This window comes from Chiroxiphia lanceolata, chromosome 2 (assembly GCF_009829145.1).
Source record: "Chiroxiphia lanceolata isolate bChiLan1 chromosome 2, bChiLan1.pri, whole genome shotgun sequence".
NCBI classification, from domain to species: domain Eukaryota; kingdom Metazoa; phylum Chordata; class Aves; order Passeriformes; family Pipridae; genus Chiroxiphia; species Chiroxiphia lanceolata.
Genome location: NC_045638.1, coordinates 71,770,746 through 71,789,583, shown reverse-complemented (window position 1 = coordinate 71,789,583; position 18,838 = coordinate 71,770,746). Strand labels below are relative to the sequence as shown.

The 18,838-nt window shown below is 39.7% G+C and overlaps 1 protein-coding gene across 4 annotated transcripts; it reads right to left on the bottom strand.

Annotated features, from left to right (window-relative positions):
* Positions 1 to 190: 190 nt before the first annotated feature.
* Positions 191 to 14,501, bottom strand: SLC46A3 (solute carrier family 46 member 3). 4 transcript variants are annotated; one of them, XM_032677986.1, is made up of 6 exons: positions 14,417 to 14,501; positions 14,117 to 14,330; positions 8,169 to 9,042; positions 7,688 to 7,771; positions 6,089 to 6,245; positions 191 to 4,723 (listed from the first exon to the last, which is right to left on the bottom strand). In XM_032677986.1, the coding sequence occupies exons 2-6, from the start codon at positions 14,306 to 14,308 to the stop codon at positions 4,636 to 4,638; spliced, it is 1,395 nt and encodes a 464-aa protein (XP_032533877.1). In that variant the 5' UTR covers positions 14,309 to 14,330; positions 14,417 to 14,501; the 3' UTR covers positions 191 to 4,635. The 4 variants fall into 4 exon arrangements, with proteins under 4 accessions (XP_032533877.1, XP_032533878.1, XP_032533879.1 ...); XM_032677987.1 differs by having other exon boundaries at positions 14,422 to 14,498; XM_032677988.1 differs by lacking the exon at positions 6,089 to 6,245.
* Positions 14,502 to 18,838: the final 4,337 nt, after the last annotated feature.

Here is an 18,838-nt window from a genome sequence, read left to right as displayed (position 1 = left end):
TAAGAACAGAGTTAAAAGTATAGATCTTTTCATGTGTGTCCATGAGAGGATGTTCTGGTTTCTGAAAGTAGAAGCAAATTCCACTTGGAGTTTAAAGAGATGTTTTAAAATCTAATTTGTGAACATAGTCCAAAAGAGCACTCCTAGGTCTAGGTATTTTAGTAATAAGAAAGAATGCAGTGCCTAATTATGAAAGTGCCTAATAAAGCTGCTGCAGTAAGAACATGAAGTGGTACAAATAAATTTTTTGTATGTTTACAGAAATCAAGTCTTAATTAAGGGAGAATGAGAGATCGATACTTAAATACATCTTTTAAAGGAGCAGACCACTGAGAGGGTTTTTGTCTGCTGAAGTTTTCTTTATTTATTAAATTCAGGTTGTAACAATTATTTTTAATGTCATACATGTGCATATGTCATATATAAATCCTGCAAGGCAGCTAGTATGTGGCATATTAGAAAAAAAGTCTGCAGTTCAAAAAATGTTATCTTTTGGCATATGTGGGGAGCTTGAAACAATATTTCTAAGACTGGAACTCTTTATTCAGCAAGTTTTAATGACTTAGTTAAATTTCTAAGTGCTCTTGGTGTTCTGTTGTTGATAATTTTAGCAAAAATGTTGCTATAAACCTCTGTTCACTATTGCAAATATCTCTTGTGCTTTTCCGTGGGCTTATAGCTGCTACAAATTCCCTATCTATGTGGGCGAAAGCTTCTAGCTTTTGTCCTGTAAAGTTTATAGTGCTTTTATGTGCAAAACATTGCAGCAAATTAGAAACATTAAGATTACAGTAGGAGACACTTTATTGGTGGTTTTATTTGGTTTTATATTTAAACTTGTTTCATTTAAGAAGCGAAGCTTCTAAAATTGTTTTTCACTTGAGACTTGCAGAGATTAGAGGCTTCTGCTATGCAGTACAAGCAATTTCGTTTGGAGTTTATTTTACCTTAGGGAGGTTAAACATAGGACCAATGAATTGAACATGCAAGCATAGATCTACTCCCATTTTTGTTGTCCATAGCTGTCCTGGTCCCTTTGTGGGCTGATAAGACTGTACTGTTCAAGGCTTAGGCCAGAAAGTCTGAGGGATTACCTTGCCAGGTCTGGGACAATTTATGGTGTGGGCATGGATTTTCAGGAGGATTTTAAGGTCTGCCTTCCTACCAGCACTGTTCCAGGAAACAGGGAGCCAATAGTTGTACAATTACTGGTATTTCACAGCTCCCTACTTCAGTGTATTGAGCTGGTTGGCCTTTCCTAGTGTTGGAAGATGGATGCTATTGCATCTGAGCAAAACTACATTAAGACGAGTAATTACAGTAGAGTTTCTCATTAGTGCAGTGAAGAACCAGATGCAGACTAGGAGGCTGCATGTAATTTCTAGGTGGTTTTGTTTTGTTTAACAATTAGTATACTTTGTAATAATCCTGGGTGAGATCAAGCCATGTTCAGAGGCAGGAAGGTGCATTGTTCATTATGTATGTAAGGAAGCTAATCTTAGGGGTTTAGCCAGGCTGGGAAGCAAATAGTATATGTAAGAGGCCTGTACAAGAATTTATGCTGTTAATAAAAGTACTGGGAGTCAAACAGGACTGAGGCAAAGAGCTTTTGAGATAAAGAGGAAGGGTTATGCTCAGACAGTGCTGCAGGGGGTTGGGCTGGGGACTGGGCTTTCTGCCCCAGCCCATTCTCCCCATTTCATATAAGCCTCATTCTGTAAAGCAGATACTGCACGTAGCAACCCCGAGAGGCGTGCCACGCCTTGGCAGTGGAGCTGGGACAGACTCTGACAGAGCACAGGAAAGAAAACGCTTCCAGATCCACTGCTCTGGCAGGTGCAACAGAGGCCCCCACCCTGACTTCTTCCACATGGCATGCTGTCCCTGCTCTGCAGTTCCCTGCCTTCTCTTGGTACTGATGTTCTCAGCAGCATTTTTTTCCTCTCCCCAGGCACAAGAGGGAGGTAAAAGCACATCTTCCTGCTCTGCTGTTTGTTTGTTATGGTCACAAAAAATAGATGATACCATAGTGCTGCTTCTTCTGTTTACACATTCTCCTACCAGTCATGCCATTGGCCATTTGTCAAAATTTTAAAAAGTGCAAGAACTACAAATGCAACAGAGTTAAAAAAAAAACCCCTTCATTATTAATTTATATCAAAATCATTTGCATTATACACAAATAAAGCAATTATTATAAACTGAGATTTTGATTTATTAATCTGAAGCATATTAGTACTTGGGTTCCTCAGCCTGCACCAGGCTGGGCATTTTAACACCGTTCATATCCTTGGTGGTTTGACCTAAATTTACAGCCAGTTCTAAATGCTGCATCTACCAGAAATACTTTGCAAACAGCACGTACTTTGTACAGTAAAAGCAAACCATAACAAAGCCATTCCTGGAGCGTACGTGCTTGTTCTCAGTTGGACCAACACACCACCACTATGGAACTGGCTTGCTTTGTTGCTGCCTTCTCAGTGCTACCGGAGGTGTGCACCAAAGAAGAGGAAGTGAAGGCACACGCCCCTTCTTCATTTGCCTTTTTTTTCCCCCGGCAGTTTTCTGTGAAATAGTTAATTTCATAAAGCCTTACATAACTGCATAATGAAGAGGGGAGGAAGACAATGTAATCTTTGTGCTGAAATCCTTTACATCAGTGTTTTCTTAATCTCTCTACAAGTACTCATTATGTTCTGGACCCACTTGTAGAACTCGGCCCACAAGTTGGCAGCAACTTGGGCACTTCAAAGGAGGAGAGTTAAGCAGTTTTATTTTCTGGCTTGTTTCTAAACTACCGAGGAAAAGCTAATGATCTTTAATTGCTAACATCAGCCTCCGTAGTTCAGGACAGAAGTGTAAGAGCTGGCTATAGCTGTTAGCTGTGTAAATACTTGTTCCCCCTGCCCTGGATAAATAGTACTGTTTTCACCTGTGATGAGCAGGCAGTGGTCTCCTGAATAGTGTAAGCTCTCCTTTACCTTATTTGAACCCTCTTTCAAACCTCAGTGAGCACAATATATAACTTGTAAATGATGCAGCTGTTCAATTATGAAGGATCTACAACAGTATCATCATGATGCGGTACTACTATTTCTTGGTGGAGTACCACTGAAAAGTTCTGCAGGAGTTCTCTGTGCATGTGATGGGTATCAGTGGCTGTAAGCAGGTCATCAGTTATACAGCACATACTATGTCTGTGCATTTTTATCCTATGCTGTGTGCAAGTGAGTTCCCACATCGTAGTTGCTTTCCTAGAGGTTTTCTTCTCTAAATGTCAGCCACTTTCCATGATTTTGACTTCTCTGTCTAATCTGTTTTGGGGGACAAGTCACACACAACTTTCAGAGATCAGAACAGTATTGGCTGTCGAACTCTTAAAAAAATCAACATATGGGAGTGGTCTCTAACATGGTGTTATATTTTCACTTCCACTGTGCACTCCAGAAGCTAGTACTCAGAATAATTTCTGCTTAAAGATCTCAAGGGAAAAGGTGAGGAGTCAAAGCTGAAACTGATTCCTAGGTTTGGCAGTCTCACCAGTTTGCACTGTGACCTTGGGCATGTCACTTGTCCTCTCTGTTAATTTCTCTCCCTATTCAAGAGGAAAGAGAATATCTATTATGGAAGGATGTTCTTAATAGCATTTGTAAAGTGCTCTGAAGATGAGAAATGTTCTTCAAGTGCTCATATAATTATGCTGTATTTGTTGCAAGATGATTAGATTCATGATTCAAATTTGGTCACCTCGTTTCAGGGTTGTGAAGAAAATAAAGATCCACTGATAAGAAATGCTATTACAGCCTTTCACTAAAAGAAACATTTAAACCAAGTACCAACTTAACTAGAAAATAAGAAATATCTCTGGGACAAAAAACAGATATGTCTGTACACAGTCCCTAATATATGGAAAATTATAAATGTGCAATATAGCCTCTGCAAAATGTAGGCACAGGCTGAACTTCACACTCTGCAAGCTGGAAATTTCCTGAAAGTTCTGTGTAAAAATCCATTTTAAGAACTAAATCACAGGCAAGGTCCACACATCATACATTATACTTACACAAACACTCTCTGCTAGCTGCAGAGCAGTAAGTCTGCTTACAGCAGATGTTAAATACTGCCTCCAGGTTGGTTGCTTTCTGAAAAAAATACTTTTTTAGTAATTTTAGAAAGGTTTGGGGGCTCCATCATTAAGACAGGACTTTAAAGATGTACACAGTGGACCACATCCTCATCTGGCACAAGCTCCAATGGCTTCAGCAGAATTGCCAGCACCCTCTGAGTTAATAACTTATCTCTGTCACCCCATTTAGAATGATACAAGATGTATCACAATCCATACCTAACATTCTCAAACTTGAGAAAGGGTAAGTGGAAGGAGTATCACCCTACCTAATTTTTTTCTTCATGCTGAAAGCAGCATTACAATCTCAACTGCCTGCCTATTTGCATAGTTAAGAGCTAGCTTTAGTCAAGTGCTGAAAGACTGGGTATAGAGTGCTACCAATTTAGTGCTTATTGCTGCAGGGCCACTTGGAGATTGTGTTGTGTTATCTCTATGGTCTCTGTATGACATAATGGTCTCTGCCACTGCATGTGAGATTAGAAATCCCAGGTACGTGGATCCTTTGTTCAACTATCAGCACTCTCTATGCTGGATACTTCTTCAGGTACCAGCAGAGCCAAGTCCTCCCCATTCCAGCTTGTGCACAGAAGCCAGCTGTAAGACAAAGATAAGACAGATATCTTTAGTTGAGATAGTTACTTACAGCATTCTGATTCAGCACCAACAAACAAACGTACTGGATAGCTCTGTACAGCCATCTTCTGTGGCACAAAGCTCTTGATGTATCTTAGTAAACAAAAGCATTGACACAACTTGTACTCATTACAGAAGTCAGACAATATCATTACTCTGTCTTTGACCAAAGTACTCAACTACCACATCCATTACAGACTGGAACAACTACCCTTTTTGCTCTCAAACAGCAACATTTCATGACACTCTTAAAAGAAAGGTTCAGAGAAAGATTATATAAAGAGTCCTGGAACACTATAATGATAGAAGATGAAGAAAAATAACTTCCAAAAATCTATGGTGATAATGGACTACAGTCCTGATGGCAAGATGGACTGATTGATGGTAAATATCTGTAGTGAAGCAGGTACAGACTTGAAATTATGTGAAATGTTCTAAAGCTACAGCATTATCACTGCCTATTTAAATCTTAAAGTGCAGCTGATGTAGAGATAAAAGGTGACTGAGGTGAAGTCTAAGTATTAGGAAAAACTATACAAGTCTCTAGCAAGTGTGCCACCCTCTTAAGGAATACACCTTTCCCCCCCTCCCCCTGAATATAAATCTATCTAATGAAAAATGATCCTTCTGTCACTTAGAGTTTTGTTTCAGCATCCTAAAAAGAAGTAATTTATATTGGAAATAACATAAAGTGACCTTTGCTTTTATGAGTACTCGTGAATAATGGTATTTCACTGTCAGTATTACTAGGTGGTCACCAGATACAATTAGACACAACTGCTATAGAGGTCTATTTTTTAAACACGTCTACAGGTTTATTCTTTTGGGCCTTAAAATCTTTTACAGATTTTAATGGCACTGGGTCACAAGGTATGACCAAAGACCAGGACAGAGAGCTTTCCATTAAATTCACGGCATGATTGGTCATGTTTGTAACCCTAATTAGCATCTAGAAGAGCTCAGATTGCAAAATTAAGCTCATGCATTTTAAGAGATCTGTTACTTTTGTTCTTTGTGAAAGGCTTTCCTGTAAAAAAGACCACGTAAAGGTCTCAAACCAAGGGAAGGCACACACATGTGGGCAAGACTATGGTGTGTCCCACAAGCGGTATATTCACAGTAGACTTCACTTTGGGGGAAGTTCACAGCATAAGGCCGAGGGAATGTAGCTGGATCAGAGAAAAAGTGTGAAACTGGAGCTTCTACAACACACTAGAAAATAGTAAAGTCTGAGAATTACCACACTAAACCATTCAGCTTCAACTCATGTCAGAACAGAAATTACTGGCAAAAGCAGTCAGAAGCACCCTCCTGATCTGTACTTACCACAGGACAGTCAGTGGAATTAGACAAAGACCTGCCGATAGGAGGAAGCTAAAGCCTGAAAACCATGCAACAGTAGTTGCATACAGAATATTAAAAACTGAAATTGAAACACTGCCGGTCACAACTTCTAAACAGGCAATACAAGCAAACACAGCACCTGCCAAAAATAAATGGGTGAATTACAAACAAAACAAAATAAAGCCTCTTCAAAATACTGACATTTTTAAACATGTTTTGAAAGATCTATCAACAGTATTTTTGCAAGTATACACGTAAAAAGCATCAGAGTATCATACTTTGCTATGGAAATGTCTTCTGTGGAAACTCCTACAAAATGCTTGTTCTTTTTAATGAAAAAAACCAAAACATTTTGCTGATGGAAACTTTTTCTTTGCTACTATTCTGTCACCATTCCTACTTTCTTGAATCTGCTTATCACATGAAATTCAACCTGTTTATCCTCGTTAACCATGTTCTACACACTTCCATCCTTTATCCCTTCCAATTTTCTTCTTTATTCTCACTCTTCCCTTATTGTTTCTTCCTTCTCTAATCTTCGCTCCTGTATGCTGAAAAGACTGACCCAATGAAGACTGCTGGTTCAGCATCTAACCATGTCCCTCTCATTTTTGAAAAGAAAGAAAGAACATTTTTTGGACTGAACCACCCTATGGGGTGGCAGTCTATCCCATCAGTGTCTTGTTAACCCCTTTTTTCCAAGCTGTATTCATAATCACGGGACCACAAACAAGATCACTGTACGTAAGCAGAAAAGGATGATGAGGCAACCTAATTCCTGCATCAAACTACTCAAGTACCCAAAGCCCTGAAGAATGCCAAGAAACTGCAAAACCAGAGGTCTATGTTAGCACAGCTAGTACAAAGAGAGCTTTTGTTTAGTATACAAAGATTAGTCTTCTAAAAAATAAAACCAAACGACTTGGGGGAATGTTTGTAGAAAGCATATGTTTCCCAAAATCTAGAAAATATATGCTCCCCAAAAGCAAAATATGGGATATTAGAACCACATTTTGAGGCCTGATATGCGTTTTTTCCTGTGTTCCATAACGACAGGACTTTGAGAAGTAATGTGTTACATTTTTTGGGACATGTTTAAGAAGCCACAGGCACCCATGAAGATGGGTTCCTCCATAGCTGAAGATCCAAGTCTAATTGTTTTCAAGTGCTTTGAAGGTTGACCACCTACTGCTTACCTTTCTAAATTTGTGTGACACTGACTAAATAACAAAATATATCTTTCTCTGCATGTCAAAATCTTGTGAATGTAGAAGCCCTTGTGAAATCACATTTGTACAAATCTTGATCATTCTTCTGCTTTAAGTTCCCCATGGTCTTTATTTTAAGAACAGTATCTCCTTTGATGGTAGAAACTTACAGTGGTTTTTAACACAATGTTGTTTATATTAAATTCAGAATCAAAAGCCATTAATATCAAGACAAAGGGTCAATTAATATGGAACTTGAAAGAAATGCAGTCTTAAAATACCAATACAGATCTGTTAGTTTAAAGGTAATCTTGGTGCATCTCTGTTCTGAAACACCATATTATTTTACTGTTTAAAACCAAATGCTACTCACCCTGTTCACCAGTGAGAACCACTTTTGACAGCATGGATCGGAGAACAGGAATAGGCATAAAGCAGAACAAAGATGGCACTCTCACTGTAAAGCAGTCATGAGATATTGAAGTAATTAAAATCCAGGATTTTACAAATACATTGCAAATGAATTAGTCATGCACTTTTGAGTGCTTAGTCCCTCAGATAATAAAAGGCAACAGGAAAGAACTAGAAGTGCACTGAGACACAATTATCCATGCACAGAGAAATTAATAAAATATATTTGTATGGCACTGAAACCAAATCATAAGCAATTCATTCTGTTCTCTCCACACACTTCATCTTTTAATCAAATCAGTCTGATCAACCATGCATATTTTACCTCTCTATGACCCTTTCAAGATAGTACGTCCAATATTCAACAACAGCAGTCATTACAGATAATACAGCAGTATTGTCATATATATTGTTGACCATGGAAAAACTGATTCTGAACTTACCTAAAAACATGAGCAGGGTAGTTTTGGCAAAGGCAGCCATGATCATTCCTCCAATGTAAGAAAATATCCCAATAAAGACAATATAAATGTCTTTGAGACATTTAGAAAATAAGTAAACTCCTAAAAAACTGGTCAGAGAGACAGAAGTGAATGCAGCTGCTCCATATCCAATGTATACTTCATTCCAGCAGAGTGGCTCATCCAGTTCATACAGTGTAAAAAGCGAACTCCCACCAAGCATAGTAAACATATAAGTCATAAATGCAAAAAGTAACACAATTATTAAAATTCTCTTTTTATAAGGGGCAGTTTTAAAGAGCATGTACACTCCAGAAAATGTCTCCCTAAGAAGTTCTTTATAGGATACTGGTACCTTGTGCTGGAATTCAGATACACCTATGGTATCTTCCAGAAAAAATATAATATAGATGATATTAATGACATGAAGCAGAGATGCTGTCACAAATGTCCATGTAAAGCCTATTCCTCTTAGAAAGTAGCCAGATGAGAGTCCTGCCAATCCCGATACAATTCCAAAAATCAAATCCACTACAGCTATTCGTGTTGTTTTCTGGTTCTCATCATGACAACCATCTGCTATAAAAGCAAAGCCTCCTCCAAGGAAAGTTGCTATACTCCCAAACAGTCCAGTAACAAATGCAACTGCAAATAGGACAGAGAGTGACAAGGAAAAATATGATATTGCAGTGAGGCTAATATCAGCAATCAATGCTCCCACTGATGGTAAAACTAAAGACCTTTTGTGTCCCTGGCGATCCCCATTAGCTACAATGACAAAGGCAACTATAAGGCTGGGAATTGCCCCAGTTAAGTCCAACTGCATATTAAAAACAGAGGCTTTTTCTTGAACTTCCTGCAAAGAGAAAATAAAAATAATTGTAAATACTGTAATACATTGGGGGGGGGGAATCTGTAACAATATTATTTACATAATTATTAGGTGCAATATGATGAATAGCACAGTATGTGTTTATAGATTATAAAATATACTATTATTAAACCAAATACAATGTAATTTTATAAGATTATATGACATATTATGGTATAATAAAATATAGTGCATTACTATATAAGAATGCATTATATTACAGTAATCACTAATACAAAGGAATTGCATATTCAGACTCCTGCTTTTGTAATTTGATCTTCAATATTCCTCAAATATCCCTTGTTACATTTTAAACCAGAAATTAGTTCTTAAGACACAGTCTTACTAGTACTGTTAACAGAGAAGTTTCAATGGAGACGAGGGAATAATTCTTTTCAATATGCATTTACAAGAGCTGGTACTCCTTCAATACAGGGAGTAGGACACTGGGCTATTTTAATACTACTCAGAAACAAGTAGTAAACCAGTGTTTGATTGAGGAACACACCTCATGCTCCCTATTCACATTTTTCCTCACAAATAATTCTACTGAGTGGTCATGAGGAACTAGTCATGGAGTAGAGCAAATTATGCAAGTAAACAGATCAGGATTTGCTCCAACATCCCAGTGTACCATGTTACTACTACTACTACTAACAATAATAACAACTACAAATGTGAAATACAGCATTAAATATTATACTGACTCATAGATATGTGAATTAATTAATTTTGCAAACACTGTAAAGCTCTGGGTTCAGAAACTGTCCAAGTCAGTGATGTCTCTATACATATGCTACAGCAGGTGTCACATGAACAGCAGCTAACACTGTAACAATAAACTGTAAACACCCATTATGGGGAAAATTTCATAATTCTTTTTAAGAGAAGTATAAAAATCAAATGTAGCTGAAAAACAACCATTTAACAGAACATGAATGGCTGCAGAAAAAAACAAACTAAAGGAAGGTTAATAAAAAAAAGAGATCTTGTTATGAATGCAGCTGCTAAAGGATACTCAGCAAGCTAATTGAGATCTTGCTTTTAAGGCATAGATGCAGACTTGACAGATAGCAGCCACCACAGCCCTTTCAAAGAAAACCATCTCATCAGACAGAAGAGCAGCTGGAGAAAAGGAATTAACTTTATTTGCACAAACCCTTTATACTCTCTAAGTTAAACTTTAGGTGCAGAGAATAAAGTCACACTGAAAGTTTCCATGAAGTTTTCTGAGGCATAACACTGACTTGGGCAGGGGCTGCACTCTTAAATCAGTAGCAGGTACACCTGTGTAAGTTGGCCCACACCATTCTCAGCCTGTATTGATCTATGTTCCACGTATTCGTCCGTAGCTAACATAATCCTGACCGAGTAGCATCCATAAAATTGAAAAAACTCTAGAACTTACAGGAATGTATTCTGGGCAATTTTAAAAGCTGCTGAATGCTTTATAAATTCATGTTTATATTTACAGGCAAAGACAATGACTTTCTAGTTCAGTCTCTTCCTTTGTTTACAAGATGTCAGGTTTTACTGCAAGAGGAAAATTCAACTGATCCTGAGGTCCTCAAGGAAAGCCTTCAAGATTCTCAGCACTACAAAGTCTTTTACTCTCTTCCCTTATGGTGTCTGACTGCCATAGGATTCACGGTGTCCTACTGTCCAGCACTGTTATCACTCTGGAAGGGTCAAAACCATGAAGACTGAACAAACTGAGACAGAAAGTGTTAATAACTCCTCCGCTGCTGACAAAGAGAACTCTATGTAGTTGCAAACATCATTTCTTTACTAGAACCATCATGTTCAAAGACATGAGCATCAGACAAATGATACTGCCTTAAAAATAAAATTAAATATTATTATATATCATCTCAACCCACATTAAGCATATAATACAAATATTATTGCTAAACCATACTGAAGGAATAAACCAGCAAATATTAGCGGGTCTTTCTTTTGGAAGAAGTTGTGCAACATAAAGAATATGGCTACACATCCAGATACCACAAATGACCATAAACTTGCTGACATAAAAGACTTGATGACTTCTAACAAGACGACTAAAAGACAGAAGTACAGGAAAACTCCATGTAGAGTGAAAGGCATGCAACTATCTACTTTATGGTTTTATAAAACCAACAAAAACAAATACAGAAAACAACAGGTCAAACCCTCAGCTGCTTTAAAATCATGTAACTCCAATAATCAATACAACTACATATATTTGAAGAGAAAGGTCTAGTTTTTTAATCTGCAAATTCACTCTACTCTGAAAAATTACAATGGACAGAAATAGATCTTAAAATCACTGATTTCAAAATTAAAAGAATGAAAATGAAGAAGCAATAATTTACATAAAGATTAAATTAAGAGAGAAGCATGATGCCTGAGATTGAACAATGTACAGGACATGATAAACTGACAGACTCATAAAGAAATATTACTTAGTAACAAAGGAATGGATTGGATAATAAGTAAATGGGATGATAATTACGTTTAATGATTAATAATATAGCTCTTTCTGAGATAATAAAAAAGTATTATCCAAACCAGTGATCAGAATGCTTCAGCTTGTACTCAAATTACCTTTGAACTCACTTTATTATAAAATGACTAATTTTCTTCAAATTGTAAGAAATAATTAATCTAGCTGCTGCAAAGACTATACATTTTGAATTATATTCTACCTTTTTGCAGGCTACAAGTGATTTTTGTCTTCAAATTTTGTTTACATTTTTCTTTGAAATAGATTAGATTAGTATAAAGTTTCTTCATTATCAGAATATAAGGACTTGCACTAAATTAACTATTAAGGGAGATGTGCTTCTAAAAGTTCATCTCAAACTGAGCCTCTTGGGAACACTCCTAAGAGCAACATCTATAAACATACGTCAATTAGGATGGTCTTGCAAAATCCAGAACACCTACTTCACACTTCCTTGGGAAAGGGCTTGGATTTAAGTTAGTGGGTCTACTCTCTGGCCCATACACAGGATTATTACTCAGCACAGAGACCAGTTTCCACTTAAATTAATGGGTGTTTTGAGCATTTAAATTCTTACGCTATGGTAACAAGTGTGGTATAAAAATGTAGGCAAGATACCCAGACAAGAGTGTAATTGTTCAAAAGCTCATGCCCTACTGGCGATCACTGAAATGGAGCAAATGGAAATTTTGCAGGAAACAGAAACAAAGAAGTTCTGTTGGCCATTACTCAACTGCTGTCTCAAATATCAAGTTAATTATACTTTGTAACCAAAAGACCTGTAATGTGTGAATTCACCACCACCGCAATCAGAGATGCTATCTAAACTTCAGCTGAAAATAAGACTTTGCTTTAGTGTTTTGCAAAAAGAAATATGAAGACTTAAATCCAGAACCATAGGTGACGGCAATTTGAAAGTCAGGTTGAATTTGGGGGGGGTTGCAAAATGTAAAAATGTTTGTGAAATGTAGGTTTCTTGATGGGCTCTGCAATTAGAACTGTATGCACAACTTATGGTTTCCTTAGAGCTGCTTGTTCTGTATGAGAAAATGCCCAGACATAGCACCAAATGGGGAGCTAATACTAAATAAAATACAAGAATTACTCAGATAATAATTGGTTATTATCTCCATGGGTCAGCCCAGAAGTCATGATGGACTACAATGCTATTAACCCTTTTACTTTCACATTCTTTCTACTAAGACTAGCTTCTGTCACATGACAATGAACCTACACCACATTAAAAATCCTGAATTATTTCTTTGATCACCTTCAAAGAAAACACGTACCATTAAAAATTTTCTTTTATATATGACAAATGAGGCAGATAAGCTGAGGTGCTCAGTCTTGCATATACGCAGCACATCAGAAATTCAAATATGGGATGCGAGCAAAAACTTTCAAGTGCCACCTTTTCAGCAGCATAAGGGAATGCCAGCTGACTGTTTCCGTAACTCCACCTTCTGTGTAATTAATATTCCAAGTCATCTACTTTTCTGACCTTACAGTGGTTTAATCCTCCACTTAATCCAACCCAACTGCCAGTTGCTGTTGACAAGGATGGTTCTGTTGTATCTCTTCTGGAAATATGTTCCCTCTGCTATTCCCGTGTTAGGTACAGCAATCATGTGGCCATAGAGTGTCAGAGCAATGTACTGCTTAACACTCAAAAAGCAACCTCTTCAAACCAAGAGATGAGCTTTCTGTTGAATCAGTGCCCCACTCAAATCCAAACCGTAACCTGTAACTGCAGAATTGCAAGATACAATAATACATGGTGGGAGAAGGGAAAGGAAAATGGAGTAGGACCATCTCTCCTGCTGGCAGCTCAGCTCACAGTTAGCAGAATAGAAGCATTAAAACTGCATTAGAAGTGCAATGGAAGAGGTACTAACCAACAATTCACTATCTAGCATGCTGAATTATGAAAATATGCTAAAAATGAAATTGACTGTGAGATGCTGCTATTTCTTTGTATTTCAACAAGGCAGACTAGTACTCTGAATGGTAAACCATCAATTATATTTGACTGTCCAAAGATCAGCTAAATTTTTTTTCACATTTTAAAAACACAACCCTTTTTATTTTCACCTCCCCGGTTCCTCATTCTTGTAATTCCTCTGAAATAAGTGTATTCTAAAGTAGATCTTATTCCTCAAAATTACAGGACATTTTTTAAACTTCACATGGTTACAAAGAACACTAGGAGCCCCAAAGGCAACTGATGGCTCACAAACACATGCATGGGTCGCTACTAGGAGCCTCCAGTTGTACCCGCTGTAATGTCAGCGCAATGACAATTCGGGCCAAATCCTCTCAGATGATTTTCAACTCCTGCTACAATACGAATTTATCTCAGCATCTTCTTGGAGACAAATCTTTGTCTTTTAAAGCACTACCACTACCTACAGTGAAACACTCGAGCAGTGAGACAGTAAAGTGAGAGCAGGTTGCAAAGCTACAGCTTTTCTGTCTATAAAAGGTTAAGTAAGATTATAAAACAGGAGATTACGCGGAGGCAGCACCTCCTGGCTGCAAGTTTATTTACAATTGTTACTTCTTCCCCCGTCTTACCTTCTGTTTAATATAAGTCGGGCTGCTCTTATTCTGCTCGCAGTGACTGACATTGCTGTCGCTCACGAAAGTGGAGTTGTACTCCTGCTCCCACAGCCGCCGGTAGATAAACTGTTGCACCAGCGGGGACGTCAGGGAAGTCGCAAAAAGATATATGAAAATGACGGGCTCCACGCACAAAACCTTCCTCATTTCTGGGTGTGGGGTTCAAACCCTGTGTCAGAAAATAAACAGCAAACCCTCACGAGCTGAAAGGGAAACACACGTTCGAGCAGCCGCCGGCACGCTGGCAGCGCCTACCTTACACGGGACGCTCCCTCCAGCAGCCCCCGTCCCCCAGCGCACCGGCTGTGCCCCCGCCCGGTGTCCCCGCCGGCCGCCCACCCTCCCCCGCCCCGCAGCGCCGGCGGTGCGTGACAGCTGGAGGCGGGACGCGGAGGGCGGCCGCGTCCCTCAGCGGGGGAGTGTCCCCCGCCGCCCAGTGGCCGCCCCCCGGCCGCGGCCGCCCAAAGGACGACGCCAGCGCCGCCATCTCGGCCCGCTGTCGCTCGGCCGGCGGGCGGGGCGCCATTGCAGGCGGGGCCGCGGCCGAGCGGAGGAGCAGCGTCCGTGTGCTGAGTGTCACCCCCCGCGCTGTTTGTCCCGGTGCTGGGGACATGCGGGGTTGCTGCGGCAGATCGGGACACAGCAGCAGTTTGGCGATTTCAGCATCGTGCCAAACGCCGCCGCTCAGCGCGCACCGGGCCAGCCGGCTTGTTTGGGCTGGTTACACATCGAGAATCTGCCTTATCAGCGGCGCCTTTGGCCTCGTTCAGCACCGTGTCCCCGGCCTGGAGCTCAGCCTGGCCCAGGGCATCAACGCGCCCAGGGCCAAAGTGGCCGAACACCGGCTAAGGAAGAAGCTGCGTTCTCCTCCGTGCTGCCGCGTGCTCCACTCTCAGCTGACTTGGTTTAGAGGTTTTATTGTAGCTGCTTCCATTCCAAGCGCTCTTGGGTTGTCAGGATGTGTAAAGCAACATTTGTTAGCCACCAGCTGGTCTCCAGTTAATAGAATCATATAATCTTTTAGGTTGGAAAAGAAGTCTAAATGCCATCAAGGCTAACCATTAACTCCTCACTGCCAGGAAGACATACATCCCATTCTCTTTGAGTCTGAGATAGCTGATGCCATGTGTCAGGGGAAAGGCACTGTGGTGTATGTCCCTCTTGGAACAGCTGCTGTGGCACATGCTGCAGCTCTACATGAAAGGTCATGCAGGTGTGCATCTGCAGTTGTGCGGTTTAGATATGGCCTCTAACCCACCGTGAATGTACACTAAAGAGGGAGCGCACCCTGGCATCTGATACACTATCCTCCTCAGACCTTGGTACACCCACCTGGGGAGTCCCAGAGGACCTCCTTTCAGTCTTAAATACTGTTTTTAAATTACAAATGTTGCAAAAAGTCCTATTTGCTAAAAGCAAGGGCAGTTTAGGAACTTCATGAAAATTCAGTTCCTTGATAAAGTGAAGACAAATGATCTGTAACATGAGTCATATGATCTTGAATAATGCTTTAACTCGTTCACTGCCATATGACATGTCATTCAGTCCCAATATTGGGGACAACCCTGGCTTGTCACATGTCTCTCAGTATAGGATGAACCCAATGTACAAGCTCAGTGGCCTTGATCATTTACTTGTTCTTTCTTGGTCTGGCATATAGGCTTGCTCACAGGGACACACAGACAGACTGACTGAAAAAAAGTGCTACTCTGGCCTGAGATCAACTTGTAGATAGTATTGTCCTTCTCATCAACCTGTCCAGGTCCAAAGTCTGAGTCATCCTGTGACAGTATTTTGTGTATCACAAGGTAAAGCAAAACCAATCATGTGAGGGTTACATGCAAATGGGCTGCTAGGTGAGGGGGGCTGTTCAGGTCACTCATCCAGTTGCTAACATTTATTTGAGCACAGTGAAGAAGGGATTTTTAAACCTGTGGGAACTTTCTGTTGTTCCACAGAGAGATATTGGCCAGCCCCCCATTATGTTTCTTGCCAGATCCAGCTGTTCTGAAGAGCATGTCACTTACGATCACAAGTGTCTTACAGCCCTGGTTGCTGGCCAAACTTGTTTTAGCTCACGGTTCCTTCAGAACAGCCTTCCCACTGCCAAAGAATGGTGCTCTGGATCTGTGTTCTGTAGATGTCCTCTGCTTCTGTCCTTCCTACTGCCAATAACTGTGTCTGAGTTTGGGCTTGTGTTTGCAGAGCCAAGTGGCCCCAGCAAAGTTGTGGCCTCACCAGTGCTGAAATCAAGGCTGCAGTGTGGTCACCTTAAAGCACTTGATTATCTTTGTGCAACAGCTCGAAGCCTGCTCATGAGTATCTTCTAGCGCTGACAGGTAACTCAAGCAGGTGCACTGGAACAGACTTGGATCTCTTTGTTTCCCAGTCCCTCCTGCAAGGGAAACTAAAAACAATAGATATGATTGGATTTTTTAGGTCAGACTTGGTTGTGTGATGCTTATCCTTTGAAGCTGAGCATTTCCAAATAACATAATACATGGCAAGCTAGCTTCTTCTCTCCCCTATCACCAGTATTCACATTGGCCCAAATTTGAGTGAGATGCCCATGAACAGACTTTGCAAAGGTCACAGGCATGTGGCTGCAGCTCTGCACTGGTTTGTATTTTGTTTGCTGACATCCTCAATGTGTGAAGAACTGAAGGAGCACGTGTATTTATTGTAGAGGTCATGCTTTTGGGGAACACTTGCTAAGTTTCCAATAAAAAAATTTTAAAACCCAAACAAGTTACTGATCTTTGGAGGTGTGTGTGTTGCTTGTGTGTCAGGGCATGGAAGAAGGGCAACATGCAATGAAGTTTCTAAGGGACTTTTGAGAGATGCCACCAGCACTAGTCAAAGACATTACCTTCAGTGATATAAATGTTCAAATAAAACCTCCTGCACTTCAAGGAATTATGTTCACAAAAATCACTGCTACTATAAACATTTTTTTTTCTAGCAAATTCTTCTGATGCAGATAAAGTTAAAGACATTTTGGAGAAATGCTTTGTTGAAATCTTTTGCTCAAAAAATTAGTAGGGCTTTAATAAATAGTATTACCATATAAAACGTGATTTTAATTGCCTTCTAACAAGTTCAGTCTTTTTAAAATTGAGGTGACTTTAATTTTCCACACTAACAATCTACTGCAAACCTTAGCCCACATATCATTTGTGGATTACAGTGACATTAAGAAGTACTGTCTCTACTTACATTTGACTCATGTTTTCAAGGCTATCTTGATAACAATGGTTAACACAAATTAAAAAAAACCCCAAAACTAAAAAGGGAAGAAAGAAGGACACTTTTGGCAGAGAGTCAGTTTTATACAAAATGCAGTTCTGCAGAAACCCTTCTCACCCTGTATCATGCCCATGAGCAGGGCAAACAAAGATACATAAAGGAAGTTCTCCAAATATTGCCACTGGGAGAAAGGAGAAGAGAATAATTCTGCGGAGGCATATCTAGGTTTAGATGTAACTGTTTTGTTTTCATTGTAACTGTGTTGAGTTCTGAAGCTTGAATGTAAGCCTTGACAATAGAGAGTAATAATGAAGATTTAAATATGAGGCTGAAAGAAAACATGACAAAGGAAATTTGTTCAACAAATCCAACCACATGGTTTTGAAGCACCTCTGTTTTTACCAGACAGATCATCACTGATTTTCAATGGCATCTCTGACTGCTTAGACAGTTAAAAGCATCTACCCCAGCAAGAGGCCTCTGAGCTGCAGCCCAAGTAGCACAAGAGAGGCTCACACCTTCACCGCTCTCTCCTCTGACTGACCCTATCCACACTGAGTAACATTTGGTCTGAGTCTCCTCTGGCCCCACAGGGTAGCAGAACATCACAGATAATCAAAAATAATCACATTTTTGTCTTTTTGCATTCTAGAATATCTAAAGTAATGTGACTGAGTTCAGTGTGGAAGAAGGTGCTTGAAAGGTATGGACAAAGACATCCCACTGACTTGGCATTGCTGAAAATGGGGTGATGTTCTGAACACCTCTGTCACAGCATGAGCGCTAACATTGACTTTAGTCTCTGTGCCATATGGCACTTATTACTCTTCTTAAGTGTTGTGTAGAAAATTTGTGCTTGTTTGAATCCTCAGAAGTGTAAGGCATCAGGATATATTTATTTTCTCTGAATAAGATAATCTTAACAGAACTGATGTTCTTCCTGGCCTCTCATCACATACACCACATAACAGCAGCCATTTCCAAATGGTGTGGTTTATTCAGTATTTTTGCTTTTCAGTTATTTACCTCTCATGTATTTGCAAGTTTTCCATGCTCATCTCTGACTATTTCATATGTCAGGCTCCATTGAAAGCCCTTCACCCTTGTGGCTTTTCTGTCTAGGTGACTCAGTGGAGGAGAATTTAGCAGCTCCCTTCATCTTGGGTTCAGGTGCAGCTTGCAGACAGCGTCTTGTGGTTTCATCTAGTCAAAAACAAAGCTACAAGAAACTATTAGATCTGCCATGACTGACTTTCAGGCTACTTGAGGATTTTAAATTTATTTTATGCAGCTGCTTGGTCCTGTGTGAGGTGGATTTTTTGTTTCCTTCCTGTTTTGCTTTCAATCACATTTATGTACTAGACATATGATAGCCCTTCACTGTAGATAGGTGATGTAAGTTGTGTTTGTCTGACTATATTGCTTAATACA

Bases quoted from the DNA above. Each gene is read 5' to 3' on its own strand.
- SLC46A3 (XM_032677986.1), bottom strand. From the start codon at position 14,308: ATGAGGAAGGTTTTGTGCGTGGAGCCCGTCATTTTCATATATCTTTTT. The intron at 6,246-7,687 runs GTGAGTAGCATT...TATTTTTGGCAG, and splicing joins GGTTCTCACTGGTGAACAGG to GTGCTGTGTTTGCTTGTATT. The intron at 4,724-6,088 runs GTAAGTACAGAT...TTTGTCTTACAG, and splicing joins ATTCCACTGACTGTCCTGTG to CTGGCTTCTGTGCACAAGCT.